Consider the following 27,517-nt stretch of genomic DNA (forward strand, 5'->3'; position numbering starts at 1 on the left):
CGGGTCACTGGACTGTAAACTCTATAAGGGCAGGGATTCTGGGTTTTTCCCTTCATTGCATATTTAGTGCCAAGCACAGGCTGGCACTGAATATAAGAGCTCAATAAATCTCTGCTTGATAAGCGAACCCCAATTTCTTCCAACCCACATAACTAGAGATACGTGCATTGGTCATAGAAAACGGCAGCTGAAATGAGAAGAATGATCAAGCCAAGTGCTGAGTGGTTTTACTAGAGTTGTACAACATAAACTTTTTTTTTAACTACCTAGGAAATGAGTGTAACATGGGTAGAGATAGTGTCTCTCCACCTCAACGTGGTGTTCCCTCGAGTGGTGTGATTTGCTACGATCATATCAGGACACTGCAGCACCACTGGGGCAGCTCCAGCGAGAGGCAGAGACGGACACCTCAAGATGAATTGTCTAAGGCCAAGAGGCCTTATATCAGCAGAGCCCCCAGAACCCACGTTGAACACAGGAAGCCATGGAACAGAAGGTCACCAGCAGACAGCCAAGAGGATGGCTGCCCCTTGTAAGCAAGGGACATCCCGTAAGGGAGGATTTGGGGGCCCAGGTTTCGTTTGTTTTACCACTCAAGCTGAACCTGGGCCTGAGAAGACATGGGTGAAACCCATAAAGACCCATGTTCTAAATTGTCCAGCTCATTGTAATTTAGTTGCTAACCAATATTTTTCTTTCAAAAATGTTTTACAAATGGTATTCCAAGTAACATTTATTTTAAAAATCCTAATTCCTGTCTATAAATGGATTCCTAGTCATAGGTATCACCATGAGCTAATTCCTTAACTTTTCTAAGTTCTGTGTCTTTATGTGAAAAATGAGAATAATAATAATAGTAATATTAAAAAGAAGAACCTACCTCATATAGATGCTGACAGGATTAAATATGGAATTTCCTTTAAAGGCCTTTGCACAGCACTGGACGTATGTTAAATGTTCAAAAAATGCTAAATAGCTAGTTGTAGTAGTTTAGTATAATCTTATTCTATAACATAGAAAACGTGTTTGTGACTTTGGAAACTTCAAAGTGTAACTAAAATGATATTCCTTTTGAATTTATCCAACACTAAGGGATTCTCACCACTGCTAGCTATCAGAAAAAGGCTAATCTATTAAATTCTCTTTTATGTGATTCTTAAACATCTGACATTTGACATTAGTCAATTAAAAACAAAGCAGGAAGTACACGTAGTAAGCACAAATGTGTAGCCCAAAATAAAACACAGCATCCTTATTGCAGGAGGCCTATAAAGACACACATAGATTTTAGTGACTTTCCTCAAGTTTAGCATTGTAGTAGCCCAGCAAAACAGTTAAAGGAGTTCTGTATTAAGGCTAGGTTTCTATAGATGGAGTAAGCTGAGGACTGACCCAGTTACTGCAATATTTAAGTCTGTTCCTCTGTATTTTGTTCAGGGGGAGACTTTGCAAGCAACCAGCACAACTAGCTCTTAGTCAACAAACAGATTTATGACACATAAATAAAACTCCCTAGACTACTTATGACACATAGATAAAACTCCCTGGGATATTTCAGACCTACACTTGCTTAAATGTTATAATTTGAGGATTTGTATACTCCAAACACACCAGTTCCTTAGCACAATTTTACTTTCATTTTGTGAAAGTGGCATTGGCCAAAGAGTATCTTTGAGACAATGGATATACCAAACACATAAAGGCATTATTAATACATAATTCTAGCCTTAAGTCAGGCAACTCCAAATTCCTTTTTGGAGACTTGACATTATTATATTATTACCTATGTGGCTTTGATACCAATAGTTTACACTCTATAGTTTCAGCATATCTTTCCTATGCTGTTACTATATAAGGGTGCATCAAACCTCAAATACAAATAGCATAGTAATTCAATATATTCCTTTTGGGGGAAAAAGAATAACTTCCATTTTATTGTATAGGAAATGAGGTGCAGTCCACATCCTGATGTACGCAGAGACACAACTTGAGGCACAAAAATGACCAGATTGATTTCATAGCAATGTGCTTTAAAGGGATAATCATTGCATAAAGTTTCCACCAACTAACCAATCAATCAATCAACTGCTTACTTACTGAGCACTCAGTAAATGCAAGCCATAAATGCCCTCCTTTCTGTTCTCTTTCAGTAGAAGTGTCAAAGTCATGCAATTCTACAAAAACAACTTTCCCCGTGGACTCCTCTATGTTTTGACCATGACAACGTAAAAACCTTGAATTCTGCTCCTTTTCCTTGGTAATAAAAGCTATGTCTAGACTCCTACTTCAATTTCTTTCCCCTATGATTTCACTGCAATGACCAAGCAGCATGAAAGACTGTCTTATTACTTTATGGCAACTTAATTTTGCTTTGATGTTTTTCTACATGAATTTTCCAGGGGAAAAGAAAAGGAAAAGAAAAAATACTTGGCTACCTCAGCAAGCCCAAAGATGAATAATTTGGTATAAATTAATGAGCATCATTAATAACAATTTGAAACACAACCTCCCACAAATATTAGTACCTAGAGTGCAACAAATATGATAATAGAATAGCTGTCTAAGCCCACTCACTGCAAAAATAAGTTAATCACTTTATTAATATTAAACTTTTTCTCAGGAACATTTTCTGGAGTAAAGCATGAAATTTTATTGATATCATTTGCATCAGAATAATAAATGACTTACTAGAAATTTGTAACAGTGATTCCAAATTCTTTTTTAAGTATATTGAAGTCAATCTCAATTTAAATGTTAGACACAAACACAGTGAGTCATTGAGCCTATTTTAAGTGAAAACATGCATGAACATAGCTCTTCTTTAATGGCACCTTCACGGACCAACTCTGTCTTCAATTTTCACCCTGTATTTTTGGTATAATAAAAGGTACATGGTATCACCTTCAATTTCCTTCTCTACTTCTATAGTATTTACAAATAAACTTATTATATGTGAACCAGTACATATTTAAAATAACAATATTTTCATAATATCTGACTCCAAGTGAGACAAATATAGAACATTCAGAGACTAGAAGCAATTGCCAAAACGAAATCTAATGAGGGCCAGAGATCCCAATGCCAGAAATAGGTCAAAAACATGGAAATATGTCAGAAAAGATTTTTGGTTATGACACTGAGCAAACATGTTCGTACGGAACCATTTTGTCCTCAGGTTCTTTCCCTCCAATTGACCAGTGATATGACTGGAGTCTGCGGATGTCAGTTTCAGCTGAGCGACACAGGAGTCCACTCCTCATAGATGAGGGTACCAAGGGCAAGTCAGAAGCCAAGCAGAGCCTGACAAGTTTCTGAAATGGTGCTTCAGTTTCACCTTGAGCTGGGTAAGCCCATCAGCCAGCCACTTGTAAATGACTAAAGAATTAAACAACTAACTGAGCCAAGGGAGGGAAGGGTCTTCTTATCTGAAGTGTTAAATAACTGCTGGTCTTTAAAGATGTTAATTAGGTGATTAAAATCTTGAATTTTTTCCCCCTAAACTCTCTACTCTGGGTAGAATTTAGGCCAGGACATTAAATTCAAATAAATATTTTCTATAAGAATATTCTTCATATTTTCTTCATACATCTCACATCTTTTGTACTGCCAAGTTGCTCTTCGCATATGTGTTCATATGTATATACATATGCATATATAAAAATTACCTAATTTGTATATAATTTATTTAATATATTATATAAACATATATTTATATTATATACATATACTATTTTCCAGAGATTTAATACACTCTCACTCAAGCTACAGTTTTTTGTTTTGGGGGGGTTTTTTGAATTTTATTTTATTTATTTTTTTATACAGCAGGCTCTTATTAGTTATCCATTTTATACATATTAGTGTAAATATGTCAATCCCAATCTTCCAATTCATCACACCACCACCCGTTGACATCAGCATTTTATCTCAATTAACACCACTTGTTTGCATGTCCTTGCAATCCCAGACTTGTACTTCCGGGTCTAAGCTGCTACTTAGATGCCTTAAAATAGGTGGGTGGTGGATAATGTTATTTATATCTTGCTATTTCTTACAAAATACACTAAATGTCTTAGGGAAAATAATTCTCTGGCATCCAATAATATCTCAGTCATTTTCAATAAATTAGGGATGTGCAGTCATTGCTTTAAAAACTTCTGTGAGCTGTGGCGTCACTCAGGGGTTCAAAGTCATGAGTTAACAATCAAGCTCTCTGCTAGAGTTTGACTCAGTAGACCCAGCCCATGGAAGCTGAATCAAAAGCTTGGATTGTTAAGTAGTGGAAAAAATTCAAGCTAGTTTTAAGTCAAAAGGGGAAAAGGCTAAGTAACAGTGAAAAATTATCAAAGTAGAGGTTTTCTGCTCCTTTGGTCCTCTTTTCCTCTCTAAGAAAGAATGATACATGCTTATATGGGAACCAAGTCTCTGTAATGTTTGAAGTATGGGAAAAATAAATTTATTTTTAAATCTATATAAATGAGTTAGAGAGAGGAAAGTGGACAAAGAGACCATTGAAGAGAGAGGATGTGCAGGATGGTGTTTTGGTGAGCTGGGGGTGGGGGTTGCCTAGGGGAAAAAGAGGGTTGTAAAAGTAGAATTTAGCGGAAATTTCATTGTGTGTTGAATAAGGCTATTTGCCCCTTGGCTGCCATATTGTCCCCAACTCTACTCTCAAAAACAAACAAACAAAAAAACTATTAAAAAATTTAAACTACTCCTCAAGGCTTATTTACCAGTAAGTCACGCTGTTATTGGAGGGGGCGTTTTAATTAATTTATTTGTTTGCTTAACACAAGGTAATTCTCAGCATTCTCTCGGAGGGGCCATTTTTGCCTAGGCTCCCTGCCACACCTGGCTCAATCCCCTGGGGCCAAGGTCAGGTCCTTTCGGCCACTTGGCTGCTGGGGCGTATATCTATGAGGAAGAGGCAGGGCGAGGGGGGTGATACAGGCACAGGCAGGTGAGCAAAATCTGATTTAGAGAAAAGTACATTAAGCTTCTATTAGAAGGACTGTTCATTCAATTTCATGGATCTAGAGTGAAAAGTGACGAAGGTTCATGGCCGCCATTATCCATGGAATGATTTGCGATTCACGTTTTCAGCTCGCTGCCTCACAACTACTCACCTGGCCTCCAACTCACCACTACAGCTGATTTCTCTGAGAATGTTGCTCTTTACTCAGCATTTTCTTCGGTCCCCCAAATCTGGCTTTTATTTACCAAATCACTTAAACCGTTCACAGACTCCATTAGTCCCAGGGGCTTGAGGTGACATTAGGGGACGACTAGAAATTTTCCAAATTGACATGAGACTCTAGGATTTTGGGCTGTTTTTTGGTTTGCTTCCCTCATGATCTATATTCTACATAATTAAGGGCTTTTCATCCACGAGTGGCTTAAACCGTTGTTTCAATGGCTTACAGACAGCAAAATACCCTATTAAAATCTGTCCAAAAGGTAAAATTTCTCTTAATTAAAAGCTCAGAGTACACCTGGCACGTTGTTTGTTTTGCTCGTGGCACAGCCCATGTAGATTTACCAATAGATCATGTAACTGGAAAATTTTAAATATCACTTTGCCGGTGGTATCTTTGCTTTTCGTAGTCCTATTTGAATATAGTTTAAAGTTCTTTCTCTTAAATGACACAAGCTCTTCTAAAATTGGCTGCTGAATAACCTACACAGGACTGAGAGAAGGAATCTAGAAACAGAAACATTACAAAATACTGAACCGAAAAGATAAATTAGGCATAATCAGTTTACTTAATCATGTAATCTTTCTCTTTTTCTTCTTAATTCTGTATTTAGTTACAAAGTAAACATTCCCGCTTCTGCAATATTTGGAACACAGGAATATAAATAGCTATGGCTTTATATCTGAAGGATAAATGCAGTCTTATTTCCATATGCTCAACAGAAATATTTCAGGTCCAGTCGTGACATTGTCAGAACTCAATGTATTAAACACGACCATCCCAACCCCCTAAACTAGGAAAAGACAAGACACCTACTTTTTGTTGCTGTTCTTTGAAACCCTGTGGTCAATGAATGATGACAAGAATGCTATCTGGTTATTATTTACCAGTGTGATGGAGTTTTAGCGTGACACCAATCCGTGTCCAACTAGGAGTTCACTATGTCTGGCCCTGACTGGAAGAACTGTGGGTAAAGCCTAATAGTAAGGAATCTGTCCTAAAGAGAAAAGAGTGGATGGAAGAGAAGTCCAAGGATAACAGGACAACATGAAAGAGGAGGGCAGCTTTTAGTATGTTGCTCCTATATTCCACAGGCCTTATTGCCACCCAGGTTTTAGGTCAGAAGCTAAAACAATACTGAAAGAATGTTTTTTTAGTGAGAGTGTAACATTACATACAATAGAAAAAAAAAATAACGTAGAGAAAGATTTTGACTATTGATTTTTTACTACTAAAGCAATTTAGTGTTGACTTATTCAGACTTCTGAGAATACCAATAGACTTCCAGCCAATGGGCAAGACAGTGACTGGTACATGGGACATGGCACCAACAGTTTCAGCAGCAGCCAGAGGAGAAGCAGGCACAGCATGAACCTCAGGATCCCCTACACTGGGCATGGGACAACACAGACAATGGCAGGTGCAGCGGCGGCCTCTGCCATGGGGCACTCCAGTGGCAGAACACCTTTGGTGGGTGTGACCAGCGGTTACACTGGCAGCAGATGACCACAGGGCACCAGAGCAAAAATGGAGAAAATAGTGGACACGGTATCGAGTATAAGAGGATTGTGTTCATGAGCACATAAGGTACACCCTCTAAGACAAAGGGGGCATTTGAAGCCATCACAATGATCAAGAATGCTACTGAAATTAAATAGATGAGGGTTATAAAGCCCAGATTTTGGAATCTTAGTTTCCTTACGATACAACTGCACCAATCTGAATTTGTACCTGTCACATTCATGGAAATTCAAAATAAAAGAGGGAGCATTTGACTATTTCATTACTCCTTATGCTGTCATTATGCCTAAACATTTACATATTAGATTACAAATTGTTACAGTATAAAGTACTTGCCTTTTATTTGTCCTTTATATCAAAGTTAGGGCATTACATTAGGGCTTGTTGAAATTTTGTGTATAGGTAAGTTATAGATACTTCCTTCCAGATCAACCAGAGATTAAGAAATAAATCTATCCAAAAAGAATGTGAGGTCTGATAGGAATGAATGAAAAGATTACTTTAGGATGATCCAAAAGTGATTGGAAGCAGGATTTTGAGATGAAGAGGCCTGAAGATAGTGAGTGTAGGTGGAGGCAAAGAAATGTTTTGTGACCATTTTAAGATCCTAGCTTTAAGTTGCATGGCACAGGGAGATCAACTCGGTGCTTTGTGGCCACCTAGAGGGGTGGGATAGGGAGGGTGGGAGGGAGATGCAAGAGGGAGGAGATATGGGGATATGCGTATATGTGTAGCTGATTCACTTTGTTACACAGCAGAAACTAACACACCATTGTAAAGCAATGATACTCCAATAAAGACATTAAAAAAAAAAAAAAAAAAAAAAGATCCTAGCTTTATTCCCAGGTTAGTGAATCCTGAAAAACATGGGTCTCACCAACTGGATAGGAGCAGTGGTTAGTACTTACCAACGAATATTTGTGGAAATACTTACTGAAGCAACTAATATTTATGGAAATGCTTATTAAATACTTAATGTTCGTGGGTTGCCGACTCTGTCTGAGGCATTGTTCCAAGTCCTTTAAGTGCACGACCTCCTTCGATCCTCTTACCCACCCCAGGAGGCAGAGTCATTATTGTCCCTACACTGCAGACAGAAAACTGAAGCACGGAGAAGGTAAGAAACTTGCCCAAGGACAGTGGGCTATTAAGACGTCAAGATGGGATCCACACATATGCAGCCGGGCTCAGTCTGCACTCACCACTACCAAACAGCAGATGTGCCATCAGGTCAAAGCAATTACTTGTTCTGACAGAAATCATATATCACCCACAAAACGTAATTTTGTTCCACTTACATTCATTAATTTCACATCCCCAGATTGGGGCTTTATAAACCCTTTTGGCAGCACAGCCAGTGAATTCTAAAAGCCCTCCCAAAAAGGTCAGAAGAGCAGCTTTGAAGAGCCAGGACTACTAATATTTGGTCCTTCCACGTGGCCCTAAGTGGTCACTGTCATTCCAGAGGCCCAGACCTCAGGTTGGTGGCTACACCCACATCTGAGTTGCCCCGAACCCCAGGCATACGGCTGGGGTAAGAGGTTTGACACGCGAAATTTTCCACTTTGCCTAAAAATGGTTGTGGATGGCTTGAGGAGCTGAGCCTGAGTGGGCACATAAGATAAAAAGGTAACAGAAGAAAGGTCGAGAGGACCCTCAAGAAAGTACCAGTGAGCACTGAGGGCCTGAGCTTCTGACTCTCCCAGGGTAGGCAATTCCCATCTGTTACTGAGTTCCCTATTAAAAACCTCAAACAAACAAACGAAAGAGACTAAAACAAAACAATCTTCTGCCTGCAGCAAATTCACTTAATATCTCCTTATATGTAAATATTATGATAAATAAGAAATTATAAGAATTACTTTAGTTGATCAAATAATAATATTGATGATTAATAATGATAATAATAATAATAAAGTGGTAAACAAGTTCCTTTTCTCATTAGGCCCAGGCATTAGGCTTTCTTAAATAGCTCCTCTCTTATTTTTTTTGCATTATAAGGGACAGGCTTAAAATACAGTATAGTGGCTCAAGCTTGTTACAAGAGGTATAGCATGGTACCTGAGATATGGATTTGCTCCTTTCCAGCTGTGTAGCTCAGACGTTCTTGGAGCTTCCATTCCTTTATCTAAAGAAGGCATATCAGTATCTGCCCCACAGATGGTTACAGAGGGTTAAAAGATAAGTAGATAAAGGGCTTGACACAGTGTCCGACACATGATAAGTAAAGAAGTAATGTTACCACATGTTATTATTTGAGGGTAATTTATCTATAATATAACCTTGTGGCAGAAATCATGAAGCCCCAATCTATTTGTAAAACAAACACAAAGTTACTACTAATCGTGTTTGATGACTAACTATACTCAACGTCTAACTTTAGATAAATACGTGGGCATCAATAGGCTTTCTTTCCATATCAGCATGCCTCCAAAAAAGAAGAACAATATATATTGTTGTGACAGTTTTATGTCAATCTGAAAAACTGAACACCTCATTCAATTTTTCTCTCTGAATCAATTCATGGATATCTTGAGCAATATAGAAATAGTACCTTAATATTATTTTTATAGATTTACAACACATATTCTTTTATAAAGCATTTGCATGACAACTCTGTGAGGAAAGAATGGTCACTATAATTGTTCCTATCTTACAAGTTTAGAAAAGAGGCACAAATGGACCAAGCACTTTTCCCAGAGTCATGTCACTATACTTAGTAGCTGGGTAGAAGTAGAATTCAGGTCTCCTCATACGGGGACCACAGGATTCCTGACTTCTGCCTTCACTAGGTTGAAGGTTAGAATTCTTCTGACCTCTTAGGCTAGGATTCTTACCAGTACTTACGAGCCCACTCAGAAATGGATGAGGCAAGAGAGTCCTTCAAAAGGCCTTCTCAGTTAATGTGGCTGAATTACCTACTTTTGTCTATTTAGGGGTAAGTTGACCCTTTGATAGGCTACACATTTTCGTGTGAAATGACTATCAACACTGGGATTGTACTGCTGCTATGACTATGATATCATTTTTACCATTAGGTGGTGCTAAGAGACGTTTAAAGAAAAATCATCTCAAAAGTTATCGAAGCAGTGAATTACAGGATTTGAATGGGGTTTACCATATAATAGAGTCTATGCGTCTCTCCCAGACAGAGGCACACCCAACCCATCATCAAAGAGTAAAGCATCTTCCAAAACAACCCCATTCATTCAGTTAATTATACTTCTGCCAAGATACGTATCCTTTCTAATCATAACTTCAACTACAGATGAAGGATTCTAAGATTCTATTTAGGGAAATGAATGTATTCCACTTTGTAGCTTGCTGCAAATCCCATTTTGGGTTTTTATCAATATATATTTCAACAGGACCTGTCAGACTGGAAGACACTAAATGCCTATTAAAATGTATCAGTCCTAATAAATCATATTATTAATTATTATGGTTACAATGAGAACTTCAAGGGATTAGTCACAACAAGCATCATCTTCCCACGAATAAATGTGTTATATAACATACACTTTATGAAGCTGTGTGCCTTAGGGCTAATGCATCACTTTAGTGGGTTTTCATTTCCTAATATCAATGATATCTTGCAAATCAAAAGTCAGTTCCCAGCGCTGGAGTTCCATGAAAATGAATGAACAAGCCATGAGCACTGCAAACCTACTAACATTGTTTTTCTTTCATAACACTTGTAGCTTTGTTGCTGTTGTTCAGTATCTACCTCTACCACCAGAAGGAAACTAGGTAAGAGATTTTCTTGAAGTTCAACAGACTATATCCTCTAACACCAAAATCTCTCTCTCTGTCTGTCTCTCTCTCTGTCTCTGTATATATATACAGAAATAAATGAATCAAAATCATAGAATAGTTCCCTTTTGCTTATTGAGTTTACTCACAAAACAAGGCAAGTATGTAAGTTTCAGGATGAATTTTCACCACTTCAGCAGCTAGATTCTAAAAGCTTGATTTCATTTTGCCCCCTTCTTAATCTAGCTCTTGTAATCCCCAAATAAAGCAGCCCCTGATGGCTTAAAATAAAAAGTTTGGCCATTTCTTTAAGAGGTTTTTCATCTATTTTAAAGCAAGTTATGTTTTGGGGAGGCATCTTATCAAGATTTCAGATTCTCTGCTAGTATTTCTGTTGCAAATACAGTGGCTCAGGAAGAAGTGATATGGGGAAAATATCACAATCACTGCTTGGGCGATGTTTTTGTTGAGGAAAAGGCAAACAAATATGGTAGAGTTTATTTTCGAGGGCCACATACTGAGTCACGGAACGTATCTACACACGGCGAGGAATAAACTATTGATTAATAGATGCAGGCTGGGCAAACAGGGTAAACAAATCCATGAAGTACAAATATAGTTCCCTGAGTTTTTATTACGTAATACGAAGGGAACTCAGTTTCGTTGTTTAAAGTTGTTCATGTTTTAACAAGTTGTTTTGGCGCCATTTAGACGCAGTGCTACTCCACTACGTTTAGCATACAAATAAGTAAATGCGGGACTTGCTGGAAAGATTTGGACAACAAAAGCAAGTATCTCTCTTATCACCTCTTCCTCTATGGTCTGTTGAAAATCAGATTTAATCATCAGAATCACACACATTTTTGCAAGCGTGCTACGCAATCTTGCCCCTCATGTGTCCCAGTGCTTGGCACAAGATAACAAACTCCCGAAGTGAAATAAGTAAATATACCTACATGACGGCAGGAGGTACACAAGTCATGCAACAGAAATGTAAAGATTCACCAAACCAGTTTAAGTGTAAAAGGTCAGGACCACTTAACCAAAGAGGGATTAATCGGCTCCCCCAGCCGGCCGGTCTTTAGCACAACTTCCGGGATGTCAAGGAGCTGCCATTATGCGGCTTTCCATTACTGGAAAATAGACGTGTTGTCCCTTTCACGCTGTCCTGATGTCCAAAGTGCAAAGCATAACGTCGTGAGCAACACCAGAGCAAGAAGCACCTTTGGGTCACTGAGCTCCATCTAGCTTCTCCCAAAGAAAAAGTGAGTCTCCCAAAGCCTCCACTGACCCTCATACCCCGGGGCTACCAGCCTCCACTGACCCTCCCCCCCTGTCTTGCCAGTGGCCGGGGAGGAAGCACGTCACAGTATATATGCCAGGCACATCGACAAGTTTGCTTCTTAGTCTTAAGATATGCCAAATGGAAAGAAGAATTACGTAGTTTACGACTACCAGGCTATAATAAGCAGCAAATATTTTTTCCCATCTTCAAGGAAATGAAGCAAGGCGATGCTATCGATCTCTCAAAGTCTCCATTTGATTGTGTCTGTGATTAGTCCATTTAGAGATTTATGGCTCACAGGCAGAGTGATCAGTTTTATGGATAGGCCAGACTCAGTCGATGATGGCTGCATTTGCATGATTCAATGGTTTCCATGAAATTCTAACTGGTCTGCAATGGTGTCTAAAATTGTTATCCATAAAATTATCATTTGGGGTTGAAGTATATCGAATGAAAAAAAGAATATACTTGAGAGAGGAAAGTAGAGCGGAATGAATTAATTTCTCATATTAGCTAGCTCTGGAGAGCAGAGAAAGGTCTGAGACGTTCGTGTGAGAACTGGGGTTCATGGTAGAAAGTAACAAAGAGAAGGAAACATAAATATTCCCTTACTTTAAAATGAATCATTTAGGCCGAATGATTCGTTCTGCCTAAAGAATGCCATGGGCTTTAGCATAAACAATCAATAAATATTTATCAAAAAACTATAAGAATAGACATCCATTGTTTCTATCTGTCCAGTATCTTTCTTCCTTTGGGGATCTGTTCTCCTCTCACCATATGGATCTGGTGAACTGCCAATCACAGTTCCCTGCCTCTTCCTTGGCTGTTATGGGCTGAACTGTATTCCCTCAAAATTCATGTTGAAGGCCTAACCGCCAATACCTCAGAATGTGACTGTATTTGGAGAAAATGTCTTTAAAGAGATGGTTAAGTTAAATGAGGTCATTAGGGTAAAGGCAGGAAGAGGAGGGTGCAGTAAGCCTGGTGTTGAAGGGACGGTGAAGGGAGGGGCTTGGTTTGAGCAGAGAGTTAGGTTGGGGGGCAATAGGAGACCAGGGAGAAATGTAGGGACCTCAGCCTGTGGCAGGCCGTGAATGCCACCCGGAGGAGTTTGGAGGAGTGAAGTAGTTACGAAAGCAGACTCCAGACTCATACTGACTATGTGAAGATACCATTTGTTAGATGTGTGATACTGAAAATTTTACTTAATTTCTCTACACTGGAGATAAATAGGAATAATAATGATATCTCCCTCATGGAGACATTGTGAGTACTAAATGAATTAATATACATATGTATATATGTAAGTATATAGTTTTAAAACAAAATATATTATTAATATATATTATACATAGATATTGTATGAATCGGTAAAATATATACTAATATTAAATATATGTAATATATATATATTGGGATTACTCCTCTTTTTTTTTTTTTTTTTTTTTTTTTTTTTTTTGCGGTATGCGGGCCTCTCACTGTTGTGGCCTCTCCCGTTGCGGAGCACAGGCTCCGGACGCACAGGCCTAGCGGCCATGGCTCACGGGCTTAGTTGCTCCGCGGCATGTGGGATCTTCCCGGACCAGGGCACGAACCCGTGTCTCCTGCATCGGCAGGCGGATTCTCAACCACTGCGCCACCAGGGAAGCCCACTCCTCTTTATTATTAACTCAACCATATAATGTGAATATTTTCCTATGCCAATAAATGTAGCTCTCCATCGCTTTTTTTTAAAGATTTTGTTGTTGTTGATGTGGACCATTTTTAAAGTCTTTATTGAATTTGATACAATATTCCTTCTGTTTTATGTTTTGGTTTTTTGGCCACAAGGCATGTGGGATCTTAGCTCCCTGACCAGGGACTGAACCCACACCCCCTGCATTGGAAGGCAAAGTCTTAACCAGTGGACCGTCAGGGAAGTCCCTCCATCACTTTTAATGTCTTCATAGTTTTCCCCAGATAAACATGCCATGATTTGCTCACACTTGAATTGCATAGTACTCTAGTAGGTAAAAATTGTTCATCAACATGAAAAGTATGGAAAATTATGTAGTTTCACTAAATTTACATTTTTTCTTGGTTTTTGTTTACCTGTATTTTCTATTCTTTTCATATTGAATGTAGCTCACTAGCATAATAAAGGCATAAGAAAAGGGAAAGGTAAAAGGAATTAAAAAATGCATGTTTGATCATTTTAAAAATCTGATTTCTATTTTCCTTCTCATGGGTGGCCAAAAAACTTAACAGGATACAGGAAAGAAAGAGAAGAACATTCCTATGAACTTTCATGCCTGAAAATAGAATCACGCTTGATAAACAGAATCCACCTCCACTGACCACTATTCATGCTCTCTATTCTAAAATTCTTTCTCTAGAGTCATGGTTCCCAGGCTGATCTCTCTGGGGCTTTTTGGGGTCAGACAGGTGTCGGGCAGTAGCCTCTGGGCGCCACCAGAAAGAAGAAAAAGAAAGGGTAAAGGAGAGGACAAAGGACCCTACCCTTTTTTGACCAAAGCAATTTCATTTCTTCCTATGTTACATAGGGCTTCTGAGATTTTTTTTTAAGTTAAGGTTTTAAGGTGTTTTATTTTCTTTTTAAGGGCTTAAAAAAGAAAAATAATCCACCTCACATCCTCTGCAACCAAGATCAATGCTCTTTCTTTCCGATTTAGGTTTTCTGGCCACATCTCAGACATCTTCACTTTTTCACAGGTCCCCCCCAAAAAAAAAAACCAATGAAGCAACAAAATAGTCAGCAAGAAGTATTGGATTTATTTCCTCTGTCCTGAATGCAGAACCATTAAGATGAAGAAAAATGCCCAGAAAGCTCATCTATAATTAGTCCTGGGCTTCCCTGGTGGCGCAGTGGTTGAGAGTCCGCCTGCTGATGCAGGGGACGTGGGTTCGTGCCCCGGTCCGGGAAGATCCCACATGCCGCGGAGCGGCTGGGCCCGTGAGCCATGGCCACTGAGCCTGCGCGTCCAGAGCCTGTGCTCCGCAACGGGAGAGGCCACAACAGTAAGAGGCCACAACAGTGACAGGCCCGCGTACCGCAAAAAAAAAAAAAAGTCCTACAACATTACCGGATAAGTAATGAGAGATACCTCTCAGCACTGTCTCCCTCCTTCGTCCTTCTGGCAGTCAGCCCTTAGCCTCTCCTCTAAAGAAATGGTAAACAAATATTTAAAGACCTTTGGGTTGAAATGGTGCAAAAATACAAGCCTGCCCATAAGAAGTACATATCCATCTCCAGCCTGCATGAATGAGGATAACCAACGATGTGAGAAAGTGTTAAGCTTGTTCTTTTTAGACAGGAATAAGGTGACCAGTCTCTTGGCTGCAATGGTAATCACCTAGAAGTGGGTACCACATCATATAGTTCATTGATATCTTTCTGCCTTGTGTTTGCAATATGGTAACAGTTCTCTAGTTTTCTCATAGATGCAAATTCCTTATTACTTAAAATGGGTAACTATATCTTGGAGGAAGGAGACTGTATTTTCCACTTCTCCTGCCCTGTTCTCTGCCACACAGCACTAACTCAATACAGAGCTTGTGTAGGGAGTAAATGTATAAATCCGTCCAAGCATTGCCAAAACCCTCTGATGATCAGCAGGGCTCCCCTTCCACAATTCCAACCCCCTCCATTAGCATCCTCTCCGGTCTTTCATTTAAAAATATTAGAGGAACTGTTATATACCAGGAATTATGCCCATGCACTGAACTTGAGAAGAGAATAATAAGGCCCTGCCCTCAGGGAGTCTCAGTCCTTATGAGGAGACAAACACATACAAATACAACTAAGACACACTGTGACTGGGCTATTAGGGAAGCTGTCATAGGTACAAAGAGGAAAGAAAGTGCAGTAAATCTGCCTTAGCAAATCGGGTAGACTTCACTTGGAAGACAGTCCTGAGCAGCAATAGTTTAGATTTTCAATATGAAATATTATCTCTGGGTTGGTGATTCAGGATATTTATTTTCTTCTTCATATTTTCTTCATTTGAAAAACAATATGCTCAACTTGGAAGGGATGTGTCCTTTTTTCAACAGTTGACTTTTCTGAGGCCAATAGGTGAATGACAGATATAAGCTCCCGGCATCTAACTTGTTTAGCCCAACTGATGGTTTGCTAAAGCTGTAGGAGACGTTCTTTCACAAACCACATCCAAACCATCAACACGTTCTGCTGGTTTTTCTTTGGAAATACATCCTGATAATGGAGGAGAGGGTCTTCTCTACCTAAACTGAATTGAACAGAGCACTAAGAACTACAATTTGCTTCCATCAGCCTTAGAATGCATGGAAATTCCTCCTATATTTTTTTATATTGCAAGTAGAAATATATACTTTCTAATAGGAGTTGTTCTTAAAATGTTTAATATGTTTACATAAGTAGAGGGAAATTAGGAGAGGCTGCTTCATGGGCCACTAGCCAGTTGTGTTGGTGATGGTGGCTGAACTGATAATTGCAGGAGCAGTATGATTTTTTCCATTTTAGCAAGTGAGTAGGACATCCTCGGAAAAGAGAACAGTGAACTTGTGTGATTTTCTCCAGTGTTTATTGTGTGGGAGCAGAAAAGTCAGACTGTAGGGTTTTTCTTAATTGGTGGCTTAAGGGCTGGTGTGGAGGAAAAATACAGACACTTCTAGGGAAATACTTCAAGTGGCACACTAAGTGGTCCAGGCTTAGTAGGAAAGAAATTATGGCCAAATATGGCTGAGGGCCTTGGAGAAAGTAGCAGAATTAAGAGTACTGAAAGTGACATCTGAGATTCTAGGCTCAGAGGCATTGAAGGAATGAAAAATCCAGAAAGACAGGGATTATAAAATGGTAAATTAGTTTAAAGTCTCAAAGATGGATGTAGTTGTCTGTGATGCAAGTTACTAATCAGCAAGCCTACACAGGCGGGAGGCTGAAGCTGCAGAGAAATGAAGGTCATGGATTTGATGAGATCAAAGAGCTGTGATGATGAAAGGGTCATTGGTGTGGACATCAAAACTGATAAGAATGAGGGCAGATCTGAAGTCTCCAGAAGAAGTTAACCAAGGTGATCATTTTCTTATTGAATATTCTGAATGATCAGGATGCTGAGAGATGAGAGTAAGGAGGACTGGCAGAGAGACACCAACAAATCCTTCCCAACTCCAGAGATTAAGGTTTTAGTAGAACACCCAGCTTCATTGTTCTTAGGGATTAACAAAGTTACCACTTTGTGAGGAAAATGGAAGGTGGAGTTACCAAGGGTTTAGAGAAATGCAAACATGTGCGAAGAGGAAGGAGTGGAGAGAAGTACGGGAATAAAGAGGTAGAAGGAGAAGGACCAGGCCACCAGATGGGATCTGAATCTTAGTGGTAACTGAATTTAACAGGGATGAGAAACACGAGGGAACTTTGTTTCCAGCAATGCCACTCTGCTGAGGTATATCTGGGTGATGCCACGTCATACTGCCTTGTACTTTCCTATGTCTCCAACTCCTCTTCTCTTCTTGGAGCCCAAATGGCTTATGTTAATGAGTCTATGCATTTGATGACAAGCCAAATACTGAAAACGTGCAGGTTATTTGGTCTCTCATGCTTCTTCATTTGTTACGAATTCTTTATGTCCCATGCCAGGCTCTTGTAAACATTTGGGTGTGTGACTTCTAATCTAGTTAAAAATCTATCCCCAGCTCGAGTCAGAGCATCAGATAGCTAGTTACCTGGACCTCACTGTTTAGTCCCTAGACAGACTGCCTAATAGACTTGTTTTATTTCTGAAAGAGATGGAGGAAAAGATCACTCCGGCTATAGTCTCGATAATGGACTGGATGAACTGAGTGGGAATTTGAATGCACTTCCAGAAATTCTACCAATTAGAAATGCATTGGGTTTGCAAGCTTCTTTTATAAAAATGCAAATACATCTAAGAGGCTTATGACTGGGGTGAGGGTATAATTTAGTCTGAATTAGTTCCATCAACTTACTTTCTGCTATTACCTAGCTGAAGTCAGTCATACTAAAAAGATGAGAGTTTTACTTGGGGAAAGAATGTTTTGCACAAAGGATATAATCATGTGTGGGACAGAGGTGGAAGACTTTGGAAAGATAGAAGCATGAAGGAGCATTCAGAGGACACGTAGAGGGGGTGTCAGCATTTGAGAGCACAGAGAATAAGCAAACTCTGGTCTTGTGTGAAAGTTTGCCTGATTGCCTCGTAGAGGTAAGTCCCCAATTTCTTTTAACACTGGGAATCTCATTTCTCACATTCTACTTTGAAGGAGTACATTCCTTACAGCAGAGGAGAGGAAAAAATGAAATCAATAAAAATCCTCAAATGGTATTAAGCATTGACAATTTCCATGTTGCTTTGTTTAAATTCAAGCTAGGCTGTTTGATTCCCTGACAATACTTCACTGATATCATATGATAAACAGAAATTTTTAGACCTAGAATTTTAAAAACAATCATCAGTTCCATGTGAGATACAAGCTATTATTGGTCAATATTTAAACATAAGTTCAATTATGTTATTTAAAGATATATTTTATATTTGGTAGTAACTATCTATAATTTTTTAAAGTCTACGCTTGTTTCGATACAACAGAATGTGTAAATTCTATTTATCATTTTCCTTTTCTCTTTTTATGTACTCATGTTACTAAAAAGATGAGGCCAGAGATCCTAAAATGTTCAAAATGCTATCTTTGAGTACGAGTCTGGGTACATTTCAAATTTCATGTAAAAGCCAGTGCTCAGAACACTAAGATAAAACTACTGGAAAGAATGAGTAATAGCCAAAACTTTGGCACACTCCTAACCAGGGCTTCTTGGATATCATAAAGGAGAACAAAAACAACAACCCAAGTAAAACAGTTTCTGTGACGTTTTGTTTTGTACTTATATTTCAAATATAGGGGAAAAAAAACTTTTTATCATAAAAAGCAAACAACAAAAAGCAACAAAAACCATTAGCAAAACGTTTGGGCCAATGAAAACATTTGATTTCAAACACCAAAGCATTAAAGGGCAAGATAAAAATAAACCTTTGTGCTAGCCAGTAAAAATTCCACGGATGTGTGCCTTTCAATGTGAGTCACAAGTCTAATGGCCGGTACGCTCTGTGTGGCTGGGGAACGGAACAGACTGTCTTAGTCTTACACTCTGTCTTCAAACGCTCCCATATATATATCTGGCCAAACTCTGCTTGTCCTGCCACACTTGCAAGGTCCCACTCAGATTTATTAGGATGATCATTCCTCCTTTCATAGCATCCTTGTCTCTACCTACTGCTCAAGATCAAGCCTGGGAGAACGTGTCTGTATGGGAAAAAGGCACGGTGGAATCATGAAATCTCACCATTATTGATCACTGCCCAATGTCTTATTTCTATAGATAAAAAAACCTGAAGCTGGGCTTCCCTGGTGGCGCAGTGGTTGAGAGTCCGCCTGCCGATGCAGGAGACACGGGTTCGTGCCCTGGTCCGGGAGGATCCCACGTGCCGCGGAGCGGCTGGGCCCGTGAGCCATGGCCGCTGAGCCTGCGCGTCCGGAGCCTGTGCTCCGCAGCGGGAGAGGCCACAGCAGTGAGAGGCCCGCATACCACAAAACAAACAAACAAACAAACAAAAACAAACAAACAAACAAAAAAAACCTGAAGCACAACCAGGCTTTAAATGTTGCTCTGAATTATACATTGTTTACGCTTCAGAGCTAAAACCTGTCAGGTATTCTTCTCTGAAATGGTGAGGAGATACTTCTCCATGCATCTTTCACATTTTTGCATCGTTTGCAAACAGAGGCACTGGGAATCTGTTCTGAACTATCTTTTCAAAGATATTTATGCAGCAGATAGCCTTGAAAGATAGAGATGGTATCTCACTCCAGAGCAAAGAGAAGTTTTTGTCCAGTGTAACAAAAATAATGTCTCCCTCTGAGGCAAAGGGCAGGTATACTCACTGACCACTAGGAACATTCAAACTCCCTAAGGTCAGAGTTCTGCTCTTGAAATGCAAACCTCTTAGTATACAAGTGTCACCTCCTGGGCCTCTTCACTTGCCCTGCGGGAGCTGAGATTCAGTGAACCAGTGTAAATGCTGATAATCTGTCTGCTGCTATTGCTACAAACAATAAAGTCATTTGTCTCTGACCCAGGAGTCTCCTGTCTTCTGCCAGCTCCCATGAAACTGTGGCAGGCAGACTTGTGAGCTTGGAAGTAGGTAAAATCTCAGACTCTTCACAATTTTTGACAGAAACATAAAACTGTAGTGATAATCAATCATATAAAGAGAGAACATATTGAAAGGCCCGTTACTGGACTTTTCAAATCTAGGATCATCCAGTTACCGTTTTGGAGGTACATGATACATATATATTGTAATATGCTTCATTCTTCAAATAAAATTATACACACACATAGACATACCTGTAGCCACACTTTATTTTTTAAATTAAATCTGTGAAATGGGTCTCACTCTACTCACTATATAGATTAAAAAACAAAAACAAAAACAAAAACCAACAAACCCCAAATTTAACTCACACAGTTAATAGGCGGTGGAGCTAAAGTCTCTCGTTTCAAAATTTGTGCTTTGCCTGTCTCTAAATGAAACACAGCTCAAAATAGCATGGGCCACTTTGGCTTTAAATAAAATGGCTAAAGTATATAGTATTATGTTTAGTTTTACTATCTTTTTAATAATACCTTACTTTTTAAAATACCTTTAGGTACTAGCATGACGCTATCTAATCTGTATTCAATATTAAATATTCAGCATTCACAACAAATAACGCGTTTTTTAATCTTGTGAATACTGATTTTATAGTGTATACTGTATATTCATAGCCAGAGTCTCCAACATAAGCTATTGTTTATAGAGTTTATATCAGAAAACAATGTTGTAGACATAATGCTTTAAAGCTACACATCTAAGAAAATTATCTTCAGCTACAGAAAGATAACATTACAGGAGAAATAATTCCATTAAAAAGGCTGTATATTCCATGAAAATTACCTTGTTAGTCACAGAGATAAATAGAAAATTACAAACTAGACAGAGTGGGGAAAGGACTACATGTGTCTGGAACTTATAGATGTTCTTGAGAAAAAAAAAACGTTTAAAGCAAAAAAGACAGAAAAGAAACTTTTTAATTTTATGAAAGCAAAATATAAACTTAGGTAAGAGTTGTTTGGGGAATTTTTTTAAACCGGTAATCCATTTCTGGCTACAAACAGGTTTTCATTATTATGATTCTATTCTGCTAACTCTAGTGCTAATCAATCATTTTGAAATGTAAACAGCAACAAAGAAAAACATACTTTAAAAGTATGTAAGTTCTGGTCAAAACATAAACAAATGTTTTTCAAATTGCATTAATTAAAGGATTTCTAGATACTTATTAATAATGCATTAATGGGAATATTTTACTTGCTTCTCACAAAAACATTACTTTTTTTTTTTTTTATAAAATAAAAAACTGTCCACCTAAAGATTACAAAAACAAAACAAAGAGATTAGGGAGTCAGTTACACCTGTCATATAAAATGATAACTGCAGAACCAGGTTTATACAGCTATTATTTATTTTAAACAAGTATCTTAAATTGAAAGATTAATTGCTGATTTATATTTATTTTATTTTAATCCTGGTAAATGACAATAGAAGTCTGCAGTCTTTATAATGGGACATGCCAATGTGGTTAATGTTTGATGCAGAAGCAGAAACCCCATGGAAAAGCTGATGGGTTAAGATACCAGTTTTCTGATTCAACCCAGACACAAATTAATTTTTAAAAACATAATTAAAATTATGTGGATTTAAATTTTAATTATATAGTGCAATACTTTCCAGGGGCATAGCTATTAAACATTAAGTGGGTTTTAAACTAGAAATGTGAGGAACTCTTTCACTGATGGGTTTTCAAGTAGGCTATAATTTCATCTATGAAGACTCATATGCTATCTGATGTGTTCCTTCCACTCTGGGATTCTGTGAGGAAGTGAGATGGTAATTTTTGTCCCAAATTTCTAAAGTTGTCAAGACAAATTGAGAGAACTTCAGAAAGAAGAAACAAAATTGTTAAGATCAGAATCACTTAATCATAAAGAAATACATTTCTTTTAAAACTCAAGTTTTATATAATTAAGAAGTACTATAATAATTGCTTTAAATATGAAGCAGCAATTATTTTGAAGACAAATACATAGGAAGAAAAGGAATATTCATCTAGAAAGTTAGAAGACAAATCTAAAAGAAAGAATATCAATGTTTTGTGTTATTATCACAAAAGGACCTTATTATCAAGGTCCTCCCATTGGCAAAACCTTGTGCATTCTGGAAGATTTGTGATAGTGGAATCGATAAACAAAGGAGCTTAGTATGCTGATCTGAGAGCTCCTTAGTTGGTGTCTGCTGAGGAAACCTATATATCTCACAGGCTTATGCGTAAGGAAGCAAATGAAAGATTACCTGGAAATCTTCTAATTAGTTGACATAATCCTTCCTTTCTGCAAAGTTGATGTTGTATTTCTGGTAATATGTTTACCTGAAAGGAATAAAAAAAGATTCTAGTGAGTTAGGCATTCTCTGCTAAAGCAAAGAAAATACAAACAGACTACAGGGTACAGATGGGAAGCACTGTCTACACCATCCACCTCCTACTTTCAAATCTCTGTAAGTCAACATTAAAATCCAAAATAATAGAGTGGTTTACTTGATAACATAAAATTAAAACGTGCCCTTAGAAATCTTCAAAATATTTGGGAATACTTGTTAAAACCTTGATATATTTCAAAGCCATGATATTTGCCAGAAAAAATAAGAAAATAATTTATGTCATTATGGCAAATACAGTAACACTACTAACTTTAGAGTTGCACATTTTGCTTTGGCAAAAAACAGTACTAAACATTCCTCAAAGTCAACTACACTCCCAAGTTCCAAAGGCCCTCAATGATTTGAATCACGGACATCGAGTAGTAATTCAATGCTAAACCTGTTAGCATTTATAGTTTTCACTTCATACTGGAGAGTATTTATTGCTTTTGAGTATAAGACCCGGTCACCACAAAACTATATTTTAACAAAAATTTGTTCTTAGAAAGCTTCATAAATGTTGTCATAAATTCAGACATATCTTTTAATTTTTAAAGAAAAGATACAAGCAAGCTTAATTCCCTCCTCTTCTGAATTGACAGATTAGCTATTTTCAGCTAAATTCCCCCAAATAATGCCAAACATGGTATCGCCTCGTTAAAACTAACAGAAAGAGTCAGTGTAACTCAGCTTGAAAATCAGATTCATTTTTGAGCAATTATTGATTACTTTCCAATTAATTCACTCTACCCTGAAAACGTATTAGAGTTTCTTTACTGTGGCCGGCTGGCCCGACTAGATAAAAAGAACTCAGCTGCAGCTGGAGAAAAGAGAGGGAACCAGAGACGGGTTGTAGTCCCACTTCTGGCATGTAACAAAATCAGAACCTTGAGCCCGTCACTTTACTTTTCAATTTCTCCATTTGTAAAATAGAGCCTTGGGTCTCTAAATACCACTTTCTCTCTAAGCTTTGATCAATTCAATAATTCAGTCATAAACTGTAGTTTTTAAAAAAGGATTCATTTAAAGTGCTTTGAAAGAGTTCATCGTTTACAAGTTCTCTAACCCTTGCAATCTTGTGAACTCTATCCGTTTATTCAGCAAACTGTAAACTTCAGCCCAGGCCATGCATAAATAAAGCCCAGGCTTCAGCAGAATCCGCTCTTGTGAACATGAGAGTTGAGAAAAGTGTATAGTACCCTTTAGATTTTAGGGATGTCTACATTTCTCAAATTCAAAAGTGATCAATTTTAGAGTCTAAATGTAGGAAAAGAAGGGCTTTCATAAAGTCCTGAGGTTTTCAGTTCAGCCTAAGACAGGCTGGAGGGAGGGACAGAGCATGATTGCAAAGGTCTGGGGAACCCATCCTAGAGGCTTGGGTGTTTTGCTGTTATTGTTATCGTACAAAGAACCTTTCTAAATTAGATTGTGAAAAGGTTTAAAACTCAATAAACTTGAATCATTTTCCTCCACTTAAGGAATAAAATCACTCAGTTGCTATTGACTAAATAGAATCTTTAACGATAGAAGGGCCAAGAAAAAGAAGCAGCATTAGGTAAGTAGTAGTGAAGGCTGTGTATGAACACAGGTCCTATTGAAAACCTTCTCCCACTTCTTGAAGGGCTCAGAGTAAATGTGCTGGCCTTGCAGATGTCTAGAGCATCCCTGGTATGCCGTCCTGACCTCTACAAACTGAAAGGACTAGCAGAGCCCTGGTTAAATGGATAACAGTAACTGAACTAACGGGACAGAAGAATGTGTGTAAATGCTGCAAAGACAGAGTACAGCTTGCACAGATTTCAGATACAAGGGTAGTTGTTGCGTCATATCAGAGAGATGACTTGTCACATGAGACCTTGGGTCAGAACGATGAACTGACTCAGGGTCAACAAAGCATTTGCTTCAAAAAACCAGAGCCAAGCCAAAGGAAGCAACTGCTCTCACTTTCCCATCCCCTACCCAATAACCTCTTCCACTGCTCTTTCCTCCAAAGCACATCTTTGGAATTCACAGAGTAAGAAGAAGTTGACATGACCATGGTGACACGTGACACTAGAAATATGGTCTCCGTTCTTCCCTGGAACTGAGCACCAAGCTCAGCAGTTAAACTAAATAACTTGGCACAAAAAAATAAACACATACAAGGCTATGGGTCCTACAGCTGTGCTAAATCAACTTTATTACACATATTAACTTTCTTAATTAACTTTTAAATTGTTAAACCTAATAATGTTCTTCAATATCCTAGTGCTTTTTATTATTTTTATGTACATCATAAAATATATAAGATTTGCATCATTATCAAGTGGAACATAAAGAAGTTTTCACTGGGATTAGCTGACTTTTATATGATGAGCTTCTCCAGCTTAATACTGCAATAATTATTTTTAATAGAATTTAAGTTCACAGCAAAATTGAACAGAAGGTACAGAGATTTCCCATATACCCACTGCCCCAACCCACACACAGCCTCCCCCATTATCAACATCTCCCCCAGAGTGGTACATCTGTTACAACTGATGAAGCTACACTGACACATCATTACCACCCAAACAGTCATTTTTAATATATACCGATTTTGTACTGGATTTGAATGCTTTGTGTGTGTGTGTGTGTGTGTGTGTGTGCGCGCGCAAGTGCGCGCATGTATATTTTATATAGACAGCTGTTTTTCTTGGCACAGAAGTTTCTGTATCTTTGAAAGGATTAGAATGCATATAAAAAGATGATAATGACATTTGGGCCCTAGAATATTTCTGAGATCAAACTGGGAGAAAGGAAATGTGAATTTAAAAATATTTCAATCCTACTCTGTGGTAATCTAAATTGTTTTCATTATATACCGTCAGAAGCAAAAGTAAAAAAAAAAAAACATTCTTATTTTGAGACATATTTCATTAATAAGAGCAACAGTTATGATGTTAATTATAAACATTCAGAAAGTGTTTATAACTCAAAAAAACTAAAATTACAGTAATACCATTAACTCATTAAGGAAAGTAGACATTTGAGATGAGCTATTTATATAAAGTGTAAGAAAGCACCCAGGGAAAAAAAATTTTTTTGGTCACTCATGAACATTGAGAGTAACACACATGTCACATTGTATCTTAGGGAACTGTCCTTTTTCTTCATTAGATCTGTACAGATGTTCACATCTTTTATCAAAAATCAGACCTTCTTTGAAAGCTGTTCAGTATCTTCCATAAGGAAGAGAATTAATGGCAAGAAGGGAACCAGCTAATCAAAGAAAAATGTCTTATTATCATCCATGTCTCTCCCAGGTAATTATCACTCCATCACGGGCACCTGAAAATGTCCTAGCAAGCTGTCAAATAAGAGCCATTTCAGTAGTTCTCAGTGCTCCAAGTACTAAAAACAGCATCCCAGATTCAGGGATTGCTAATCCTACAAACATTCAGAACTAGAAATGAATTTCTCTGCTCTTGAAAAACCAGGACCTGTTAGAGGTGAGATAGAGCCCCACTTACTAAACTTAGTGTCACCCCAAATAGTGGACCTTGCTTCACTTTCAGCATCCCACAGACCAATACAGTTTTAAATTCCTGTTACTTTCCTCCTGGCTAGAGAGACTCCTGGTCATTCACCATCTATAACAGACCTTAAGATCATTTTCATTAAGCACTTAAATTCCAAAGCTCTGAAGTGGTGAGTAATCCTCATTTGAGCAGGTGCCCTTTGTTTGTTCATTCTAAGGTCATTAACAATCCTAACACATACCCAACAAATCTGAAGCAACTTCTGTTTTGAATATTTATGTTTACATAAATAAGTCATGGTTCACAAAACTTCAAATTATTCATGCTCCAAAGTGACAGTTATCTAAATGTATCATTTAGAATTTGTGTATTCTTTAAGAATATTCATTAGAATAGGTTTTAAGTGCAGCAGCTAAATATTTATTTAGAAAAGTTCTATAGTGATATGGTTAAGAACACAGAATTTAAAGTCAGACTTCCAGAGTGAATCCTAGATGCTTCATATATTATCTAGGAGGACTTAAGTAATTTTCTTAACCTCTCTGTGCTTCAGTCTCTTCATATGTAAAGAATGTATACAAACAAATATGTAAGCACTTAGAATTGTTCTCAGGCGGAGGCCTTGGCAAGAGATTGGAAGGTGGGAGTAGAGAGAGGCTGAATACTTATCTTCCTGGCTTCCTCTCTGCAGGGCTATGATTTGGCAATGGCTAAATTCCCCTATGTTTATAGCTTCTTTCTTGGCTCCAGCTCTTATTTGGTTTTGCTATACAGTTCCTTCTATTGTACACACCCTTCTTCAGACCAAGGGTGGTAAAACCTTATGATGTTGCTGGTCCTGGGTGCCTCTAATCTTTTTTCTTTCTCTTATCCTGCCAAAAGCTCTGTAAGTAGCTCTCTCATTAGTTTCTCTTCAGTTAAATCCTTTGGAGTATGGCATTTGTTTCCTTCTGGGAGGTTGACTGATACACACAGCAAATATTGTCCACTTTATCCTGTAGCTGATGGGAAGTCTATTTTTCATTCTGACAACTGAGAGCCCGATGGATTTCAGGGGCAAAACACATGCTTCAGAAAAATCAGTGAGGAGGATTCAGCAATTGTCCTGGTTATACATGGTGACTGTCTGACCAGAATAAAGGCAGTAAGTATGGAGAGTAGGTAAGATATTTGAGAACTATTTAGAAGTTAAATTCCTTAGTATTCATGATTGATAGAAGGCAGATGACAAGAGAGAAGAAGGGCTCAAATGTGAAGGCCAGATTTCTATCTTAGGAAGTGACAGAGGGGTTAATCACGCTAATGACCAGCAGAGCAATTCTGTAGAGCTTCTAAATGCAAGCGCAGAAGTGAGTTTACCAGGGAAAATAATGAATTCATTTTCTCTATGTTGAGTCTGAGGTCCTATGTGACATCTAAGTGGAGATGTTCAGTGGGTAGTTACACACGCAAGCCTGAAGCATGGGAAACTGCTTTGAACTTTAGATGTAGATTTGGGAATCATCAACTACAAATGGTAGGTGAAACGTTAGGGGTGGTGCTGGGGAACAGAGGCATTTAAAGAAAGGACAGAGAAAAGGTGGCGCTGAAGGACACAGAAAGGATGGCCAAAGATGTACAAGAAGTGAAAGAATGTGCTCAGTCTAAAGGTCAAGGAAGGAAAGAGTTAGAAGGAAGAAGGAGTGATCA

At 38.2% G+C, this 27,517-nt stretch overlaps 1 protein-coding gene across 11 annotated transcripts in view; it reads right to left on the bottom strand.

The window, feature by feature from the left end:
- The window catches only part of CPED1 (cadherin like and PC-esterase domain containing 1), a 306,695-nt gene that overhangs the window by 214,112 nt on the left and 65,066 nt on the right, over nt 1–27,517 (bottom strand). For all 11 annotated transcript variants that reach the window (XM_067042285.1, XM_067042284.1, XM_067042281.1 and 8 more), the window contains one exon: nt 22,203–22,278. In XM_067042285.1, coding sequence (XP_066898386.1) covers nt 22,203–22,278 — 76 coding nt within the window. The remainder of the gene's footprint in view (nt 1–22,202; nt 22,279–27,517) is intronic.

Source organism: Kogia breviceps, chromosome 9 (genome assembly GCF_026419965.1).
Source record: "Kogia breviceps isolate mKogBre1 chromosome 9, mKogBre1 haplotype 1, whole genome shotgun sequence".
NCBI classification, from domain to species: Eukaryota; Metazoa; Chordata; class Mammalia; order Artiodactyla; family Physeteridae; genus Kogia; species Kogia breviceps.